Genomic DNA, 17,891 nt, shown 5'->3' on the forward strand with positions numbered 1-17,891 from the left:
GACCTTAAAGATCCTCTTAGTTCCAATTCCCCTGCCATGGGAAGGAACAACTTCCACCAGAGCAGGCTGCTCAGAGCTCCATCCAACCTGGCCTTGAAGTCTGCCAGGGATGGGGCATCCACAGCTTCTCTGAACAACCTGTGCCAGCCTCTCAACACCTCCACAGTAAAGAATTCCTTCCTGATATCTCATCTAAACCTGCTCTCAGTCTGAAGCCATTCCTTTATCCTGTAAAGAGTCCCTCTCCACTTATTGTGTAGGCTCCCTTCTGCCACAGGAATGGCTGCAAGAAAAACAGGAGGAATGGAAGGGAGGAGAAGGAATAAACAGGCTGAGTCACACTGCCTGCTGTTCCTCTGTGGAGCTCTCAGAGGAGCTGAGATGAGCCCAAGCTGTTTCACAGGCTGGGCTCAGGCCCTTATGCAGCAGTGTCATGGACAGGCTGGGTCCAGCCCTGGCAGTGCCAGGGGGGTTTGGGGTCCCTACACAAGGAGGGAGGCTTGTAGATGGCTTCACCTGCCAGCTCCTGGGGAGCACAGCTGGAAATGCTGCTTCTCACCAAGGCTGCCTGCCCCCTGCAAGAGGGAGATCACAGCTCTTGAGTGGAAATAATTAATCACTGACAAATAAGGAACATTGCTGGATTTTAGTGATGTCTTAGAGAAACAGCTGTCTGTAGGGGGATACAGTATGGGTGAATGAAGGTGGTATAGAATGTAATCTTATCCCCTAAAGAGTTGCAGCTGAACCAATTACTAAAGATTAGGAGCAGGCGTGATGTTAACAGGCCACACCTGTAGCCAATAAGAAGAGTGTTATAAAAGAGTGGATTGGCGGGATCTGGAGTTAGATGACAGCTGCAAGGACAAGGAAGAGTCAGTGTTTAGAGGAGTTGCCTACAAGAACTTTCAAGGAGGTATGAACCTCTAGCAATAAGGAACCCTTGCAATGTAATGACAATACAACTCTTGCACCATAATAACAATAGCTGTCTATAAAAGGCATGAAGACTTATATAACTGTGTGTCCAGATGTGTAAAAACTGGGTTATGTGCTGCTCACACACCTCATTTTGAGTGGTACTAATGATCGGTCCTTGGATTAAACCCATTCCAATAGGGCCAAAATTGTGGGAACTACAGGCCTGCCAGCCTGCCCCACCTCTCTTTAAAAAAGGGCTTCTTGATACTAAAGTGTGTCCAGAGAAGGATAACAAGGCTCCTGAAAGGCTTTGAAAATGTGTTTTATGAGAAGTGGCTGAGGGAGCTAGGTTTGTTTAGCCTGGAGGAGGCTCAGGGGAGAGCTCATGGCTCCCTACACCTGCCTGAGGGGAGGCTGCCGTGAGCTGGGGGCTGCTCTCTCCTGCAGGGAGAGGACTCGAAGAAATGGTTTTGAGCTGAGCCAGGGGATATTCAGATTACACACTAGGAGAAATTCTTTCACTCTCAGCGTGGTCAGGCACTGGAACAGGCTGCCCAGGGAGGCGGTGGAGTCGCCATCCCTGGAGGTGTTCAAGGCGTTTCTGGATCTGGCGCTGGGTGACACGGTTTAGTGGTTACAGTGCTGTTTTGGTACTTGGACTGGATGACTTTGGAAGTTCCATCCCTGACAACTACAGGAATATTTTTCTGCCGGCCGGCCCGCGCCGGGAACCACCGTGTAGCGCCGCCGTTCCCGCGGGGACGCCGCCAGGCGCGGCCGGCGCCCCACGTGAGGCGCGGCAGGCGGAAGTGATGGCGGCGGGGCCCGGGCGGCGGCGCGGCGGCCACAAGCGGCAGTGAGGCGGCCACAGAGCGCCGGGCCCGACATGGCGGCCCGCGGGGCGCCCCTCTGCTCGCTGCTGCTGCTGGCCGCACTGGCGGGGCTGGGCGCCGAGGCCAAGGTGAGCGGGGTGGGGGGGGCGGGTCACGGTGGTGCTCCCGGTATAGGGCCCTCCCTCCGTCCGCTGCCCCCGCCGGGCGCTCGGTTCCCGCGGGTGGTCCCGCCTTTCTGGCCCCACTGCTGCCTCGGGCGGCTGTAGGGGAAGGCCGGAGCCGGTGGTTTCGTGCGGGCGCTGCCCTGTCCCGCTCGGTGGAGCAGCAGGGCCCGCCGGCGCGGCCTCGGCGCCCGCCTCGGTTCCTGCGCTCCCGGTAAGCTCGTAGCCATTGTTGTCGCTTTGCCGTGGTGCCCGGGGACACCGTCACACAGAGCTACGAGTGGAGATGGAGCTGCCGGGGCTGGGGGGGCTGAGCTCCGCTCGGTGCCCGGCTCAGCCGCGCTGGGTGCGGGCGCTGCGCTCTGGCCCTGCCCTCATAGCCGGGACTGTCCCGCGGCTCTCGGCGGCGGGCAGCGACACCGGGCCCTCTACGGTCACAGCACCCGCGTTTGATTTGTCCCCTAAAACTTGTGGGTTTTCTCCTTTTCAATGGTAATCAGCGGTTTGACCCCTCCGCGGGGGGAGCAGGTCCGGTGTAGGATATGGTACATGGGGTCTGCATTTACATTCCTCTCCTGAGACCCCCTGCCCTGCTGCACCCGGCTCTGGCTCCCCAGCACTGCAAGGACGTGGAGCCAGTCCAGAGGAGCCATGGAAAGGATCAAAGGGCTGGAGCACCTCTGCTGTGAGGAAAGACTGAGGGAATTGTTTAGCCTGGAGAAAAGGAGACTCAGGGGTGACCTTATCACTCTCTACAACTTCCTGAAGGGTGGCTGTGGTGAGCTGGGGGTCAGTCTCTTTCTCCGGGCGACAACAGATAGAACAAGAGGACACAGGCTCAAGCTGCGTCAAGGGAGATGCAAGTTAGAATGAAGATGGAAGTATTTTACAGAAAGAGTGGTCAGATACTGGAATCATCTACCCAGTGAGGTGGTGGAGTCATCATCCCTCGAAGAGTTCAAAAAAAGACTGGATGTGGCACTTGCTGCCATGATCTAGTTGAATTGTTAGAACATGGGTTGGACTTGATGATCTTACAGGTCTCTCCCAGCCTTGAATTTCTGTGAATTGGGATTGTTTAGTCTGGAGAAGAGGTGCCCTAATTGCAGTACCTGAAATCTATAAGAGAGATGGGGAAGAGCTGGTTACATGGGCAGGTAGTGTCAGGACAAAGTTTTACACTGAAAGTGGGTAGGGTTAGGTTGGATATCAGGAAGAAAGTCTTCTCTGTGAGGGTGATGAGGCACTGGCACAGGCTGCCCAGAAGCTGTGGGTGCCCTGAGCCTGGTAGGGTTCCAGGACAGCTTGGACAGGGCTTTGAGCAGCCTGGCCTAGTGGAAGCTGTCCCTGCCTGTGGCAGGGGAGTTGGAACTGGATGATCCCTTCCAATCCAAAGCTTTCTATAATTCTGTGCTAGTGCACTCAGGGTTTCCCAACTGACCTGTGCTCAGTGTTACTCTGACTTGGCTGCTCGGTACAGGAGTTCATTGCCAATACTTGTTCACACGTTCTTTTGTAATGCCACTAGAAATTGTCCTGAACTTTAGATAAGCCATGTTTATCCTCTCTCTTGTTATTTGCTAAACTAAGCTTAGCATTCTTTAAAGCTCATCCCTGTATCTGACAAGCAGCTGTCCTTGTAAGCTGAGTAGTTGAGTAATCAACATCAGCAACTTCTGCATGTGTGATTTTTCTTGGAAAGAGGAATGAGCTTAAACTCCATTTTTCCGCATCAAGAATTGTGTTTCTATCTCAAAAGTAGTGTTACTTGACAAATTGCTCTACTCACTTAGTAATTCTGAAGTAATTCTTGTTCTTAAACTTGCAGGAAGTCCTGAGTAAGACTGTTCAGAGATACTTGCAAGTAATTTGTGTTAAATATTTCAAGTCATATGTAAAGAATGCCTGATTATATAAATTACATAATAAGATAATTTGTTCTATGTGTGTTGTTTGCTTCACTTCTAGAACTCTGAGGATGTCCGGTGTAAATGCATCTGCCCTCCTTACAAGGACCACTCAGGCCATATTTACAACAAAAATGTTTCACAGAAAGACTGGTGAGTGTGTGTGGCACATACAAAGCGATAATAAATCTTACTGGTTAAAGCCTTGCTCTGTAGAGATTATATATGGATCTCCTGTGGTGGTGCCAGGACAGAGCAGAGCATTTCCATAACTTACTGGAGCTTTTCTTTCAGAAGTGCTCCAGAATTCAGCTCTAGCAAGGGACAAGGCTTCAACCCTCTAGCTTTTGCTGTTTTCTCTTTTGGTTTGCTTGCATGTTTGTTTATTTAGACTTGGAAGTAGTAGAAGGGAAAAAAGTGATGTGTTTTGAATCCAGTGACTTGGAATGGTGTAAAGGCAAGGGAGCCTTTACAAACCTGGAACTGGGGCTTGGGAGTATTTTCTTTGCTTGCTCTACTCTTAAAAACCATTTCATCATTTAGGAACTGTTGTTTCTGGAGTTTTGTGAGGTTCTAGTAGATTTTGCACTTTTTAGCAACTTGGAGAAGAAAAAATTCTGATACTAGTATTTCTTATATTCTCATTAAGAGACCTTCTACTGTACTTAATCAACATAGAAGATTTCTGCAGAACTTGGGCAGTGTATTGACACAAGCTTTCAGCCACAGGAACAGCGATTGTGCCTGGCATGTATTTTTCATTTTTGTAGCTTGAATGCTGCTTTCTTCCACAGAGGAAAATGTTGCTCTGCTTTCACATAAATGAGACAAATAAACCTTCCACTCCTCTCCAGAGGCTGAGAGGTGGCACTCAGCAGTTGCAGCTATGAAGAAGTACAAACAAGACAGAAGAGAGGAGCTGGTGCCTGGCTGAGTGTTTGCAGCACTGTAATTTACCAGTAAAGTGTTGAGTGCCCGGCTGCTGCTGTCACTTGAGGCCTCGTGTTTCACTCCCTGCTGCTGCCTGTGCCAGCACTGGGGTAACCAGGAGAAGGGTGAAACAGGATCCTGGTTGTGTCAGTGCTTGCAGGGACCTGGGGTCTGAGCTCTGAGTAACAGCCTCAGTCAGCAGGAAGACCAGCATTATGGAAGCTGTTGTTGGAAGCAGTTGTCTCATGGCAGCTGGGTTTTAATGCTATAGAGAGCCCATAATATTGTCAACCACACTTTTCCACTGGGGACTGACTTACATTTGGTAATCTTTTAAGTCAAATGCTATTGCTGAAAGCCGAATGCTCTTTATTCACTGTCTTGGTGCTTAGAGAAACAAACCATCTGACTTCCTTTTTTATTTCCCCAATGTCTGTACCTTGTGATGACAAGAAATTCAGTTCATGAATGTCAAAGAGAGGCTAATCTCCCTTCAGACAGTGAAAGGATGGAATAAGGCTCTTTTGAGTATGGTGAAGAAAGAAGGGGAATTAGTAGCTGGAATTTACTTTTATCCATGATGTCAGTGTCAAATGATGCATTGTGCTGGATTCATATCCTTGGACTTGTTCTGCTAACAGCTTTAATACTTTCTCTGAAAAAGGAAGACATGGTATTGAGTTAGAAAAATCTTAAAACTTGTTTAGCAGCTTGTCAGTAGCTGAATTTCTCATTTAAATGGCATAACTATGCTGTAGTGATTTATTTGTACCTGCACTTTCGAACAGCTGAACTTAAGCAAGCTGAGCTCCTCAGCCCCTGCAGCAGAGTGGAACAGCTCAGTCAAAGCCAGCTCCAAACTGACTGGGCAGTTTGTGTTTCCTCAGTGACTGTCTCCATGTGGTGGAGCCCATGCCTGTCCCTGGACCTGATGTAGAAGCTTATTGTTTACGTTGTGAGTGCAAATATGAGGAGAGAAGCTCAGTCACAATTAAGGTAAGCAGTGTAACTCTGTTGGCATGTATCAAAGACTTCAGCTGTTTAGTAAATATGTCTATTGTCTTTTAGAGAAATGCTGTTTTTAAAGGGAAAACTGTTCTAAGGCAGCCTAAAATGTAACTTCTTTGTAGTAGCTGTTTACAATCTTTAGCAGTAACAATAGCATCAAACTTTAGCTGAAGAAGAGGCCCTTTATTGAAATCTCCACTTTTGAGATCAGACTTTACATCTTGCTGAAATTCTGAATATTTTAAGACATTTGGTCAAGCTTTGTGCTTTCTTTTCCTTATTATTCCAGAGGACCTCTCATTACACAGCTGCTTTACTTTCTTACTATAAATTTTCTTTATCTTTATTTATACTAACAGATGTTTTCTGTGCTCTTCACATTCTTGCCCCATTAGAGCCCTTGAGGCCTGGACTGCTGTGAAGAGATTGCAGAATGTCTTTTGGTTTTTGACAACACAGATGTCTTTATTTTGGGATTTTACAAGTTTGGTGTTTTGTTTTGCTTGGTGACTGAATTCAGGTCTATGCTAGACAAAGGGAGATCAGTGGGGGATGCCCCAGATTTGTCACCGGTTTAATGGCCAGGCTGGACAGTTGTCCTGGTGGAAGTGAGAGTTATAACACTGAATTGTTTACAGAAGCATAGCCTAAGATTCTTTGCAAGGTCTCACAGTTTCAAGCTGCCCTAAACCCTTCTAATACCATGTTGTAGTCTTTTCTTTCTGGGTTTTAAATCTTCTGGTGACTCTACCAAAGATCAAACTTTGCCTATACTCATCTTTTGGTCCTTGCTGCTTGTTGTGAGAGTGGGGGGAGAAGTCACAGTCTTGGCATAAACTGTGCTTGCATTATGTAGGTGACAATCATCATATACCTGTCCATTTTGGGCCTGCTTCTTCTGTACATGGTGTACCTTACCCTGGTGGAGCCCATCCTGAAGAGGCGCCTCTTTGGACACTCACAGCTCATACAAAGTGATGAAGACATTGGGGTGAGTCCACCAGAGTCTTTGTGCACTTGGTTAGCGTGAAAATTGGGGTGGTTGGTTGATAATTAATTATTTGGGGTGAGCAGCTTTTTTTGCCAGGCAGTGTAAATGCCTTTCCTGCTGGGAGAGGAAAAGAAAGGTGTGTGGTGACTCCTGTGAAGCCACTCTTTTATTTTTCACTGGGCTGGAAGCAGTGAGAGCTGCTGCAGTTATGCCAGCTCTAGGCACAGGTTGTTTTCACAGAGAAGAGAGTGTAAGAATAGAGGTAAGAATATACAGCAGTACAGCTTTTTAAGAGTTAAATAATCCAGTCTTGCCAGGCATCATGTTTATGGGAAGTTTTACTGCTTAGATTGCTCTCTACAAAAAGAAAGTGTGGGGGTTGCATCTTCTGCTGTTCCAGTTTGAGTTTCTTGATTCTAAAACTTCATAAAGAAGTTGCTATAATGAAGCAAAATACTAATAGATGATGAAATAATTTCTTAGTATTACAGCCAGAAATCAGAATCTGACAGTATATTCCAACAGGTCAGAGGAGGTTTTTTTTTCAGAGAAGGGGAGCAGTCCAGTAGTGACAGGATTTTCTGTCATTAATGGCCTTTCCATTCTCTAGCACTGGGTAATAATCACATATTTTTGTTATGAAATCTGGGTACATAAAGCATAGCTGATAAAAGGTATTATCTAGGAAAATGCTTAATTTTGAATACTTGATTATCCCCTTAGCAAATAGAAACACCTTTTTAAGTGAAGATGGCTTATGATTGTCCCCCTGTTTCTGAACTTCCCTGTGTATTACATGTAGACATGTTTCAACTGTCTTTATAATGACAAAAAGATTTTCCCAGTCACCTCTAGGAGGATTTTGGGTTGAGTGTTGGATATTTTTTTTTTGAAAGGAACTATTTGAATGACTCTTCCTCTGTGTGCATTCCTATAGCAAATTGGGCAGCTCCTTCTTGAATTAAGTAAGCTTGTGCTGTATGCTAGATCTCAAACAAATTTTTTGCTTAGATATTATCTTAATGCCTCCATGTGTGAGTTAGTCTTTTGACTGTAGGTGGAAGAAGTGAAATAAGTCCCATGCAGAGTTCAGGTTAATTGCAGAATGAATTTACCTCAAAGTCTGGGTCTGTGTTATGTTTTGCTGTAGCTGTTCTGTGAACATAACATAGTTTAAGGTCCCTTCTGAATTATCCCCATTCTTGCCTTCCCTCTTGCAAGCTCTTGAGATATTCTTGTGACACTTCAAAAATACCATATCCATGGATTTTGTGGCTGAATTTCAAGGCAGTGTGTTCACTCTTTGTTCTTGCCCATTGGTGGCAGTTGCAAATGATGAGTGTAAGCCACTTCTGCAGTCCTCTTTCCTCTTAAATTCTTTCCCCCCTTATTGTCTACCTAGAAATTGACAGCATCTAGCCTTGGAGCTGGGAATATTGTTTACCAGGAAGGCCAGTACCAGTATCAGTATCTAGACTGTCCTGTGTTCCCCACCATGTGTTTTACAGCAGCAAACCATATGTTGCTATTATGACTTCTTTCCCCCTGTGAATGAAGTGATCTTTCTCCTGTTAAATGCCATTCTAAGTATAGGCAAATTTTTTTGGTCAGGGCTTGTCTGTTGGTCTCTGTGGGAATAGTTTTTAATGCTCATTGTGGCTTAGGGATTCAGAGTAATCATTTCAATAGGTGTCATTAATAATAATGTGTGTACAGCTTACAGTTGTCATTAAGCTGCTCTGCACAGTCATATCAAAAAGTATCCATTAATAGGAATGTCTTCAAAAGTGTTCTGGAAAAAAAGGATGTGAAATGTAGTGATACAAAAAGACAGTTATTTAATATAGGACAGTTATTTAACATAGTTTTTTGTTATTTTTCATTATTTGTATGATGCTTTTTGATGTAGCTTTAGCAGCATGACTTTGTCCAAACAATTTAATAGCCAAATGAGAAGTTCAGTTCCAACTCTTACCGTTTATAACTTGGCTATATTTGCTACCAGAAAATAAAGCCTTGCAGGTACTGTTAGAAAACAGAGAGTCAACATTAAACAAGCACTTGGTCCTCATTGAGCTGTGTCACTTAATCAGCTGTATTGACACTGCGCTTTCAGACAGCTCAGCACAATAGGCTTAGTTTGGTAAACACCAGAGTGTGTTGGTTTGATATAGAAGCTGTGTGTGAACATCCTGAACTGCCTGGCAGGAATGCCAGGAGCTGGCAGGGGACCGAACCCAATTCGCTTGTGGATTCACCGCAGCCATGGGGGTACCTGGGTCTGCTCTGGGCTGCACATGGGTGCAAGACTGCTGTGATCCTGGGCAGCAGGTGATTGACAGTACAGTGAAGTGTGGAAATCTGTGGAAGTTCCTGCCAATGAGAAATCGAAGTACGGTTCCAACAATTCAAAAACCTGCTCGGTCATCGTTACTGGCCAGCTTGTCGGGACATCTCCTTTACCTTAGACAGACCAAACCCAGCCAGCCCCCAGGTGCTGTGGAGTGTAGCAGCCCAGCAGAGCTGGAAGCTGTAGCAGTGACGGTGGCTCTCTCTTTGCCCTCGCAGGACCAGCAGCCCTTCGCCAACGCGCACGACGTGCTGGCGCGCTCGCGCAGCCGCGCCAACGTGCTCAACAAGGTGGAGTACGCGCAGCAGCGCTGGAAGCTGCAGGTGCAGGAGCAGCGCAAGTCCGTCTTCGACCGGCACGTGGTGCTCAGCTAAGGGGGCTCAGGGAGCAGCTCCAGGCGTGTGGACTGGTGCAAAGAGCTGACAGAAGTCTTCCTGATCCTGCCGATTCAGAAGGGTTTTCTTGAATGATTTGTTATTGATTTAAAAACAAAACAAATTAAAGAAGTAATTGAGCTATGAAGGGATGTACTGGAATGGAAGGAGTTTAAGCAGATTAGTTAACCAAAAGCTTAAATCTTTGGTTTCAAATGGCTTTTACTAACAAAAAAAAAGAAGACAAACCCTGAGATACCTTGGGTTGCCACCGTGGTACATTCTTTACAGTTGTGACTTTATGGTGGTTTTTAACTATATATTTCTCTTTACTATTTATGTGGTTAAAAAGTACCTGGGAACACAGTAATAACTTACAACTCACTAATCACTTTATGTAAAGACCTTTTGTAAATATATTTGGATTTTCTGCTGATTGATGCTAGGTACTGGAAATCAAAGTCTTGCAGTGTAGTTTTGGCCTCAGAGAATGAACCCCTGCTGGCTGTGTTCATTTGGTTTCTTGCACTCGTACTTTCAAGATGCTTGTATGGCAAGTGATGTCTGCAGACTTAAAGCAAAACATAAGTGGACACTGACTCCTGGAGCTGCATATTTCAAGTACTGTGATGTAGATAAATTCAAATGCAGTGCACATTCAAGACAGTGTTGACGTTTTGTTCTATTTTGCTTTAACAGCTTAATATATTGTAGGTGTATGATAGCTCTTATAAAATCTTTTCCCTTTCTTTTCATGGATAAAGTCTCAGGAGTTAGTATATGATGAAATATTTATTATAAAAATCTTCCTGCATTTGTCTGGATTATGGTGTAAGGCACATACTTTCTCTAGCACCTGTCATCTTGGGAGTTAGGTGTATTTTTTTATCTGTGACTCTGTATTCATCTCTCTTCAGAGGTTATACAGTTGCTGGATGACTAACTTTCATATATCCCCTTTGGAATGTAACAATTAAAGATAAAACTGATTTTTGAAAAATGGATCTGCATTATCAGTTTGTCATAATTTTTCTCCCTCGTTATGCTGCATGTAAACTCCATCTGTAAAAGTGCTCCTCTAAACACGCTTCAGAGTAGAAATGTGCACTTGTTCAGTGATTAGGTAAAGAAAGGCTCATCAAATTGTTAATTGAAAGAAAATTTTAATCCCTGACTCAGATGTAGCTGTGCATGTGTTGTTGCATTATTGTGTGACAGTTTTCAGTTCAGTGTGGAAGGAGGTGGTCCTTGGAAGAATACTCTGTTTCTGGGGGCAGTTTTGGCTTGCTTACTCCATGCCTGGGGGACAGCCAGGTACACAGCTTTGTTTTAATGCCAGTCCTGTAGACTTCCAAAACTGAGTTAACCTGGAGTCATTTAAAGCAGGTGGTGAATTGGTGGATTTACAGGATTCTTGCTTTAAATTGAAAAAAAAATTGCACAAGGATTGACAGGTCAAAAAAAAAATTCATGCTTAGGTTCAGTTTTTATGTTGAACATGGTCCCAGTGAGTGGGAGCTTGTTCAGTTGGTGCTGTGTGGTTGCTGGTTATGACACTTGGGGTCTACTAAAGAAAAATAATGCAACTTGTTTGTGGAATACATGCCTTGATTGTTGAATATCTCCCTGTCTCCCAGTCCTGGGAGTTGTTCTACCTCTTGGCTGCCTTTCCTGTGAGGCCTGAAGCCGGTGTGGGAAGGGGGAAGTTGGATACAGCACTGTGGCTTACACAGGGGCAGCAGAAGGTGAAGCTCTCTTTCCTTGATGGGTGACAGTCACAAGAAGCAGGACTGAGTGTATGTCCATCTTTTGCCAGTAGAAGTATTTCTGATCTTACAATTTTAAGCTAAAGTGGTTTGGGTTTGGATTTTTGTGTGTGGTTATGCTTTGATTGATAGAAGGGCCAAGCCATGAGATAGTCCTAAGTGTCAATCCTGTAAAATGTGGAATTTTGAAGACTGGTGTCCTATTTTGTTGCACCTGTACAATTGGGCAGATATACTGATATATGTAGCACCTAAGTACATGTATACATTGCATTATAGATTCTGTACTGTTTCTCTTTTTAAGCAAAACTTGTGTTGCTGCTGTTGGCTCACTCAAATCTTCTCATATGTATTCACCTTTTATGTGGTGTTACTCAACACTAAAAGAATTTCCCAAAATTACAGGTATAATGATTAAATTTAAAGGCATTAAGCTGGCTAATAATATGTGTCCTTACCTGTAGTGGAGAGAAATCCATTACAAATTTCTAAATAAATGCTGCTTTTCTGTGTTTAAAATGAAGCTATGGAAATTAGTTTGCTTATGCCTTGACAGTGCATATTTACCTAAATTCTAGCCAATTGTTCTATTTAGATATTAGAGTACAGAATGCCAATAAGTGAAAATACTGGATTGTATTTTCATTACTATACTGTAGTAGTCTGCAGCAGAAGGCAAGCAGGAAGTGAACAAACCACATTCCTGATTACTTTTTCAGGTAATCTGGATGTGCTCAATAGCAGTTTCAAAATTTCTAGCCCTTGATGCCAAGTTTTGTTGCCATCATAGCTGTGGTGTGGGTGGAAAAGCCCAACCAGAAATGAGCAGATCTAACTGTAAGCTACTTTGCATGTTGTCAATTGACTATAAATTGCTGCAGTCATTGACTCAGTGGAACAAGCTACATAATTCAGGTAAGAGACTTGCATGTTGCTGTATCTAGCCACAGATCTTCACTAAATATCAATGTTCCATTTGCTAACAGTGTTTTCATAGCTTTTTAATTAATCCTGTTTAATGTGATCTCTTATTAAATAAGATGTGAGAAAAATGGAACATTAACATCTTTTTTTTTAATATAATTCAGATATTTTCAGGTTTTCATCTCTCTTTAAACAGCACATCTTGTTTCCCTGGATTTTACTTTCACCTGAAGATTGGTGAGTCTCTAGTCTAAGGGGAAAATGTTCCTAACACTTTGTGCAGGTGTGGAGGCAGCAGGTAACTGTTTTATGTAACCTTGTTACACAGCAGAAGTGTCACTACTAAGCAACAAATACTGCAAATATCTCTTCTTGAGGGGTTGGGTTGGTTTTGGTTTCTTCTCTGGAGTGATGTTGTGCCATAATTTTTTTTTGCTATGTAGCAGACTTCTCTTCCTCAGTGTTTTAAAGTTGTTAGCAGTAGAAAGATTTTAGGCAATAAGCCAGTCTTATAAGTAGAAAAGGGAAAGTTGACTGGCAACTATTTTCATTTTATGAGGAGTGTATATTCACATATGTAAAAATATGTGAGTTTTTTGCATGCATAATAATGTGAAATGGATGTGTGTTCATGCTTTTAGCCTACCTACAGAAGTACCTGTTTAAGATGCATGGGACTCCCACTCATGTCTAGCAGCTATAAATGAATTTTTCACTCACAGGATGTCTGTTGTGAAATCTATGTGCATTAGAAAAAGAGAAAACTCTGCATACTGAGGCATTTTCATAGAATATTTTGAGGACAGGTCCTTATAATCTCTGTATAAATGTGGCAGGTATGAAGTCAGTAGATAATATTACATTATTCCTATATCCTTGTGGTGGATTTGTGTTATGGAGTTGTGATTGGACCATGTGAAGCTTTGCCAGATTTCTGTGAGTATGGAATCCAGCAGATTCTGGTAATCCAGTTTTAATGTTCAGGTGTGGTTTCCATTTTAGAGGATGCAATAGAGTCTAAGAGCTTTGGACAACAATGTATGGATGTGCAAATGGATGGTGAGTAAGAGCTTTTTGGATCAATTCTGTGTAGGCAAGTATTGGTTGCAATCTGTGAGGGTGGCTCATGGTGACTCTTTAAAAATTACCTGGTTATTTAAAATGTATTTAAAGAAGCTGTTAGGTAACAGTCATTACATCCTCAGCAGTTAGGCTGATGTTTAGCTGTTGGAATAATGATATTGGGAAGGCACCATAATGCAGCTTCTTATAAACCACTGCAAGAGTGTCTTTGTGATGAATGTGTCAGGGTGATGTGAGTGGTTAGAGCTGCTGTAGTGCTGCTCTGAAGAGAGGGAGTGAGGGTAGGCCAGTCTGACTTACAGGCTTCCAGCAGGGCCCCAACAGCTGTGTGCCATCCCTTCTTTGTATTACTAGGACATGCATTTTTCCTTTAATAAAGTGTTCATTTCATAAATATCACATATTTAATATTTAATTCCTAGCAGTAGGATTGTTTTTAGTGTTTCATGTCAGTGTTTAATCTGCAGGTAGGTGGAAAAGGAATGTGAGGACCCAAGGAGATGTTAGATTTAGTGGAAGTACTCTCGTCTCTAAATCTTTGTATGGGTGGATGTTGTACCTGAAAGATGTGGAATTTTAAGATTGAAATCCATTCTCTGCACAGGTTTTCCATTTTGTTAAAATGATACATTGAATGTAGCATCCCATGAATAGAGAGAAAAATAATTTGTCTTTGAAGGCTCTTTGGTATGAACATGGAGTCTTTTACTGGAACTGGAATTGTAGAATCAGTTTTTCTCAGGGAGGGGAAGGGAGTGGGGAAAATGCCTCAGATGTTGGCCTGCTTTATTTGTCTGTAAGTTTTGGTGGATTTGGAGCAAGCTAGACCTATGTGGAATGCATATAGGTAGAGTCTCTTCATTTCTAAAGCTGAGGTGAAAGGAAGCTGCTTTCTCTTTCCTTTAGGAAACTTTAGTGGCTTTATATTAATATCTGTTGTGTATTAATTTAATCAGTGTGACTGACTTGCACTTTCTTGTACTTTTCAAATGGGATGTTGTCTTGTTCTACCTGATCTTCCAACAGTGTTCTGAAATGTCACTAATGCATTAAAAAACTCTCTTCTGGAAAATGTTAGCAAGGCCTAGAGTTGGTAAGTCCAGGTGAGTTTTTTATACTGTTCAGTGTGAGTTAAAGTACTCTGTAATTATGTGTTTCCAGGCTAAATGCAGAACCTGATGGATGGCAAAAGCTACTGTAACCTCATCTGTGCTGAGGCTCAGCACATCCAGCTGGCAAGGCCTTTCTGTGCAGACCCACTGGTCACCTTTCACGTGTACCCAGAAGCACCAAGCCAGGTCTCTTTGGCTGAAGATTTGGCATTCCTGCCTTTCATGTCAGAGCATCTCGTCACAGAGACCTTCTACAGCGAGCCCTGCCCCTTTCCCTACCAAGTGCCCCATTCCAGTCTCCACAAAAGTGAGTACTCCTATGGCTCAGCTTTCATCAGGAAGAGGAATGAGAGGGAAAGGCAGCGTGTTAAGTGTGTCAATGAAGGCTATGCCAAGCTGAGGCACCACCTGCCCAAGGAATACTTGGAGAAACGGCTCAGCAAAGTGGAGACCCTGCGTGCTGCCATAAAATACATCAGGGACCTCCAGTCTGTACTGTGCACTGACTCTGGGGTGGCAGGAAAAGGTGTCACAGAGCCAAACCAGGCACCTAAAGGCACTAACAAACCAGCCCAGTTTTTGGAGACGATCTGAAGAGTTCCAAAGCCAGCCCAAGGTATCCTGGCAGGAATGTAGTAGTCGCTGTGTCAATGACGTGTGTGTCCTGGCACTCCTTGGGAGCAGATCGTGGCACACGTCACTGTCAGCCAAAAAAGAGCTTGAACATTGCACATAGTTACTACACTTAGATATGAGAGGGACAACTGGGAGCATCTCAGCTGAATGACTTAAGTTAATTCATGAAAATCAGAACAGGTTTCTAAATTTGTCACCGAGCTAAAAATGTGACACCTATATGTGTGAAATAACTGTATGTATCATCACAACCTGCATGCTTTAAAATAAAATCTCTCTACTTATGGGACTGAGATTCTTGTTTTCTGTCATGTTATTGGTTTAATCTCACATGCACTTTCTTAAAATATTCACTCTAATTGCCAGTGATTCTTTTAAAGTGCCTTTTTAAAGGTTCCAAGGAGAGTTCGTTAGATGCCAAAAGAAAGGATCATTTAGTTTAAAATGGAGAAAAATAGAGTAGGGTAGGAGCTCTCTGAAGCACAGTTACTGAATATAGGAAGAGCATAAAGTTTTGTGAGTGCTGCTCCATCATTTTCTTATTAGTGAACATTTTAATCACATTGAAAACATTTTGACATTGTGTAATTTCTATTGAAAATTTGATTCTTGTACTGATGTCAGTGCCCTTAAAAATTACTAGGACTGCTTATAAAATACACAGTATAAAGAGGGCTGGCAAGGTTTTGGCCATCAGCATAAAAATAAACTGCAATAAAAATTTTTTTTTGACTTTGATAATGGTTGAGGTCTGGAGTGGTCTTCCCCAACCTCCCAGTCTGTTCCTCTGTACTGCTGATGGTTTCAGTAAAGTGTTACAAAATAGAACTGTATGAAGATGATGAAGAGAGTTTAGCTCAGAGCCAATAAAATGTCTTAACATTTCCTCTGTGTAAGGGAATCATTGATACTAAATAATTCTGCTGACAGCATGAGAGCTTGTAAGCTGTCTGTGCAGCAGAATCTATAAAAAAAAATGGTTACAGACTTCCCAAGTGATGTATCCTCTCTAACTGCCCTTATCCCACCCTGTTACATAGGTTTTATAGCAGTGAATTGAAACATGCCTAATAGAAGGCAATTAAGAATTCCAAGCACCTCCTTCCCCCCAAAAACCACAAACAAAACTAACCAAACAAAAAATCAGTAAATGTCAACTCTTTGTTGTTCTTTTAAGGAGGATGTGAAAATTAGGGATCTCAGCAGAGATTAACAGGTATATTTCTGCATTATAATATGACATATTTTTGATAGGCACTTTGTAAGAGAGAGGTAGAATTCATTAATCCTTCCCCCTTACTGTGAAAGGAGAAAGTTGTAAAGTGATTTGACCTTGGTTTGTCTCAGCTTCAGCCTTTGTGTGCACATTTCAAACATGTTGATTTATCACACCCTGTGGTGGTGAGCTTTTTTAAAAATTTTCCTTAACCTGAACTGTAACTTTGATGCTGGGTTTTACCCTGCAATCACTGAGGACACTGAGCTCTCTTAAAATTCCTTCCCTATGGTGCGGGAGATCCATGGGGAATTGAACATTGAGCAAATGTGTGGCAGTCAAGTGGTCCTCTCTGAAGTCACGTTCTGCTGGGTTTTAACCAGTCAGGTCAGGGTGCCCAATCCTGGCAGTAACAGCTGTGGCAACCTCCATAGCAACTGGGAAACACTGGCAGCAAAAGGCTCCCTGTGTCCAACAGGAAAAAGGCTGGCATTTCTGCATCCAGACTAAATCCAAATGGTGTGTTGTTACCAATAGCAGGTAAGTCTGAAATACTGCTGTGCCAAAGTACTTGGAGCTATCCAGAAAAAGCAGCATAATTGCCTTTGTCAATGCACTGTTGTGTGTACAAACAGGGGTGTTAAAATGTGCTTTAATGTAGAAGTGATAGTTGCCTTTCTTTGCAAAGCATTACTGATTTCATCTTGTTTTGGTTTATAACAGCAGTTTGTGCAGTCATGAAATAAATTGATATATTGTGCTGATTTCCTGACTTAAATATGAATTTTGCAGAGTTAATCCACTCTTCTTGCTGGGTTTACTGTGCTAGTTATCTGAAATGATGTATCTGTCTGGGAGTCTCCATAAAAAAGATTTCCAGTTCATATTTCTTAGATAAGACACAAAATATCATCTAAACATGAGTGCTTAAACTGCATTTTGTAAAATTAAGCATTTAAATTTTATAAGTTGTTGAGTTTCCATGCAAATGTTATCCTAAGTGTTTCTAAGCAATATTTAAAAAGAAAAAGATTAATGGAAGCTTGTCTGCTACATCTTTTGAAATTACCAGAGATAGCATCACATCATTGATCTTACCGTGACAGCTTCTGAATAGTTATCACTTGTCACATCTGAGCATCTCATTCTTTCTTGTTGCAAGCCATAATCCTGCTGTTAATAAAACATGACAGGGCAGCTGAAAGATGAAAATATTTCCTCTTAATACATCATTATAAATAAATAACAGGGAAATGTAATCTAACATCAAGTTCAAAACCTGTCACGTTTACTCAGGTTGTCAACTTCAGCTGTAATTTCTGTCTCAGCTTGTAAAACAGGGAAGGTTTGGCTGGCTCTGTACAAGACAGCTTTAAAGGAAGAATGTATGTGTAAGAAAAGAGTGCTGGAAACAAGGAGGGAAGTAAATATTGGAGGCAGGTGAAAGTTATTATTTTCCTGGGATTTTCACAGCATTTACCGTTTCCTTGAGTGTTTCTGCTTTTTGTCCAGGTTAGGATTTGTGTGAGTGAAGATCACTGAAGTCAGTTATGTGGGCTCATCTGGCCAACTGCCAGTCTGAATATTTTGAATGCAGTGTTTTTAAACAAAAATAAACGATTAACCAAAATTACAGGGTTCTTGAGGTACACTGGCCAGCACTTACTTATTGTCTCTTT

At 42.8% G+C, this 17,891-nt stretch overlaps 2 protein-coding genes across 3 annotated transcripts; both read left to right on the plus strand.

The window, feature by feature from the left end:
* Positions 1-832: 832 nt before the first annotated feature.
* Positions 833-10,475, plus strand: TMEM9B (TMEM9 domain family member B). 2 transcript variants are annotated; one of them, XM_059474568.1, is made up of 5 exons: positions 833-916; positions 3,884-3,975; positions 5,640-5,748; positions 6,617-6,751; positions 9,320-10,475. In XM_059474568.1, exons 1-5 carry the CDS (start codon positions 851-853, stop codon positions 9,473-9,475), a joined length of 558 nt encoding a protein of 185 aa, XP_059330551.1. In that variant the 5' UTR covers positions 833-850; the 3' UTR covers positions 9,476-10,475. The 2 variants fall into 2 exon arrangements, with proteins under 2 accessions (XP_059330551.1, XP_059330550.1); XM_059474567.1 differs by lacking the exon at positions 833-916 and adding an exon at positions 1,716-1,882.
* A 2,023-nt stretch (positions 10,476-12,498) lies between these two features.
* Positions 12,499-15,276, plus strand: ASCL3 (achaete-scute family bHLH transcription factor 3). Its single transcript, XM_059475371.1, has 2 exons — positions 12,499-13,224; positions 14,410-15,276. The coding sequence occupies exon 2, from the start codon at positions 14,415-14,417 to the stop codon at positions 14,952-14,954; it is 540 nt and encodes a 179-aa protein (XP_059331354.1). The 5' UTR covers positions 12,499-13,224; positions 14,410-14,414; the 3' UTR covers positions 14,955-15,276.
* The last annotated feature ends 2,615 nt before the right edge of the window (positions 15,277-17,891 follow it).

This window comes from Ammospiza nelsoni, chromosome 6 (genome assembly GCF_027579445.1).
Source record: "Ammospiza nelsoni isolate bAmmNel1 chromosome 6, bAmmNel1.pri, whole genome shotgun sequence".
NCBI classification, from domain to species: domain Eukaryota; kingdom Metazoa; phylum Chordata; class Aves; order Passeriformes; family Passerellidae; genus Ammospiza; species Ammospiza nelsoni.

Bases quoted from the DNA above. Each gene is read 5' to 3' on its own strand.
- TMEM9B (XM_059474567.1), top strand. From the start codon at position 1,808: ATGGCGGCCCGCGGGGCGCCCCTCTGCTCGCTGCTGCTGCTGGCCGCA. The intron at 1,883-3,883 runs GTGAGCGGGGTG...CTTCACTTCTAG, and splicing joins GGCTGGGCGCCGAGGCCAAG to AACTCTGAGGATGTCCGGTG. The intron at 3,976-5,639 runs GTGAGTGTGTGT...GTGTTTCCTCAG, and splicing joins AATGTTTCACAGAAAGACTG to TGACTGTCTCCATGTGGTGG.
- ASCL3 (XM_059475371.1), top strand. From the start codon at position 14,415: ATGCAGAACCTGATGGATGGCAAAAGCTACTGTAACCTCATCTGTGCT.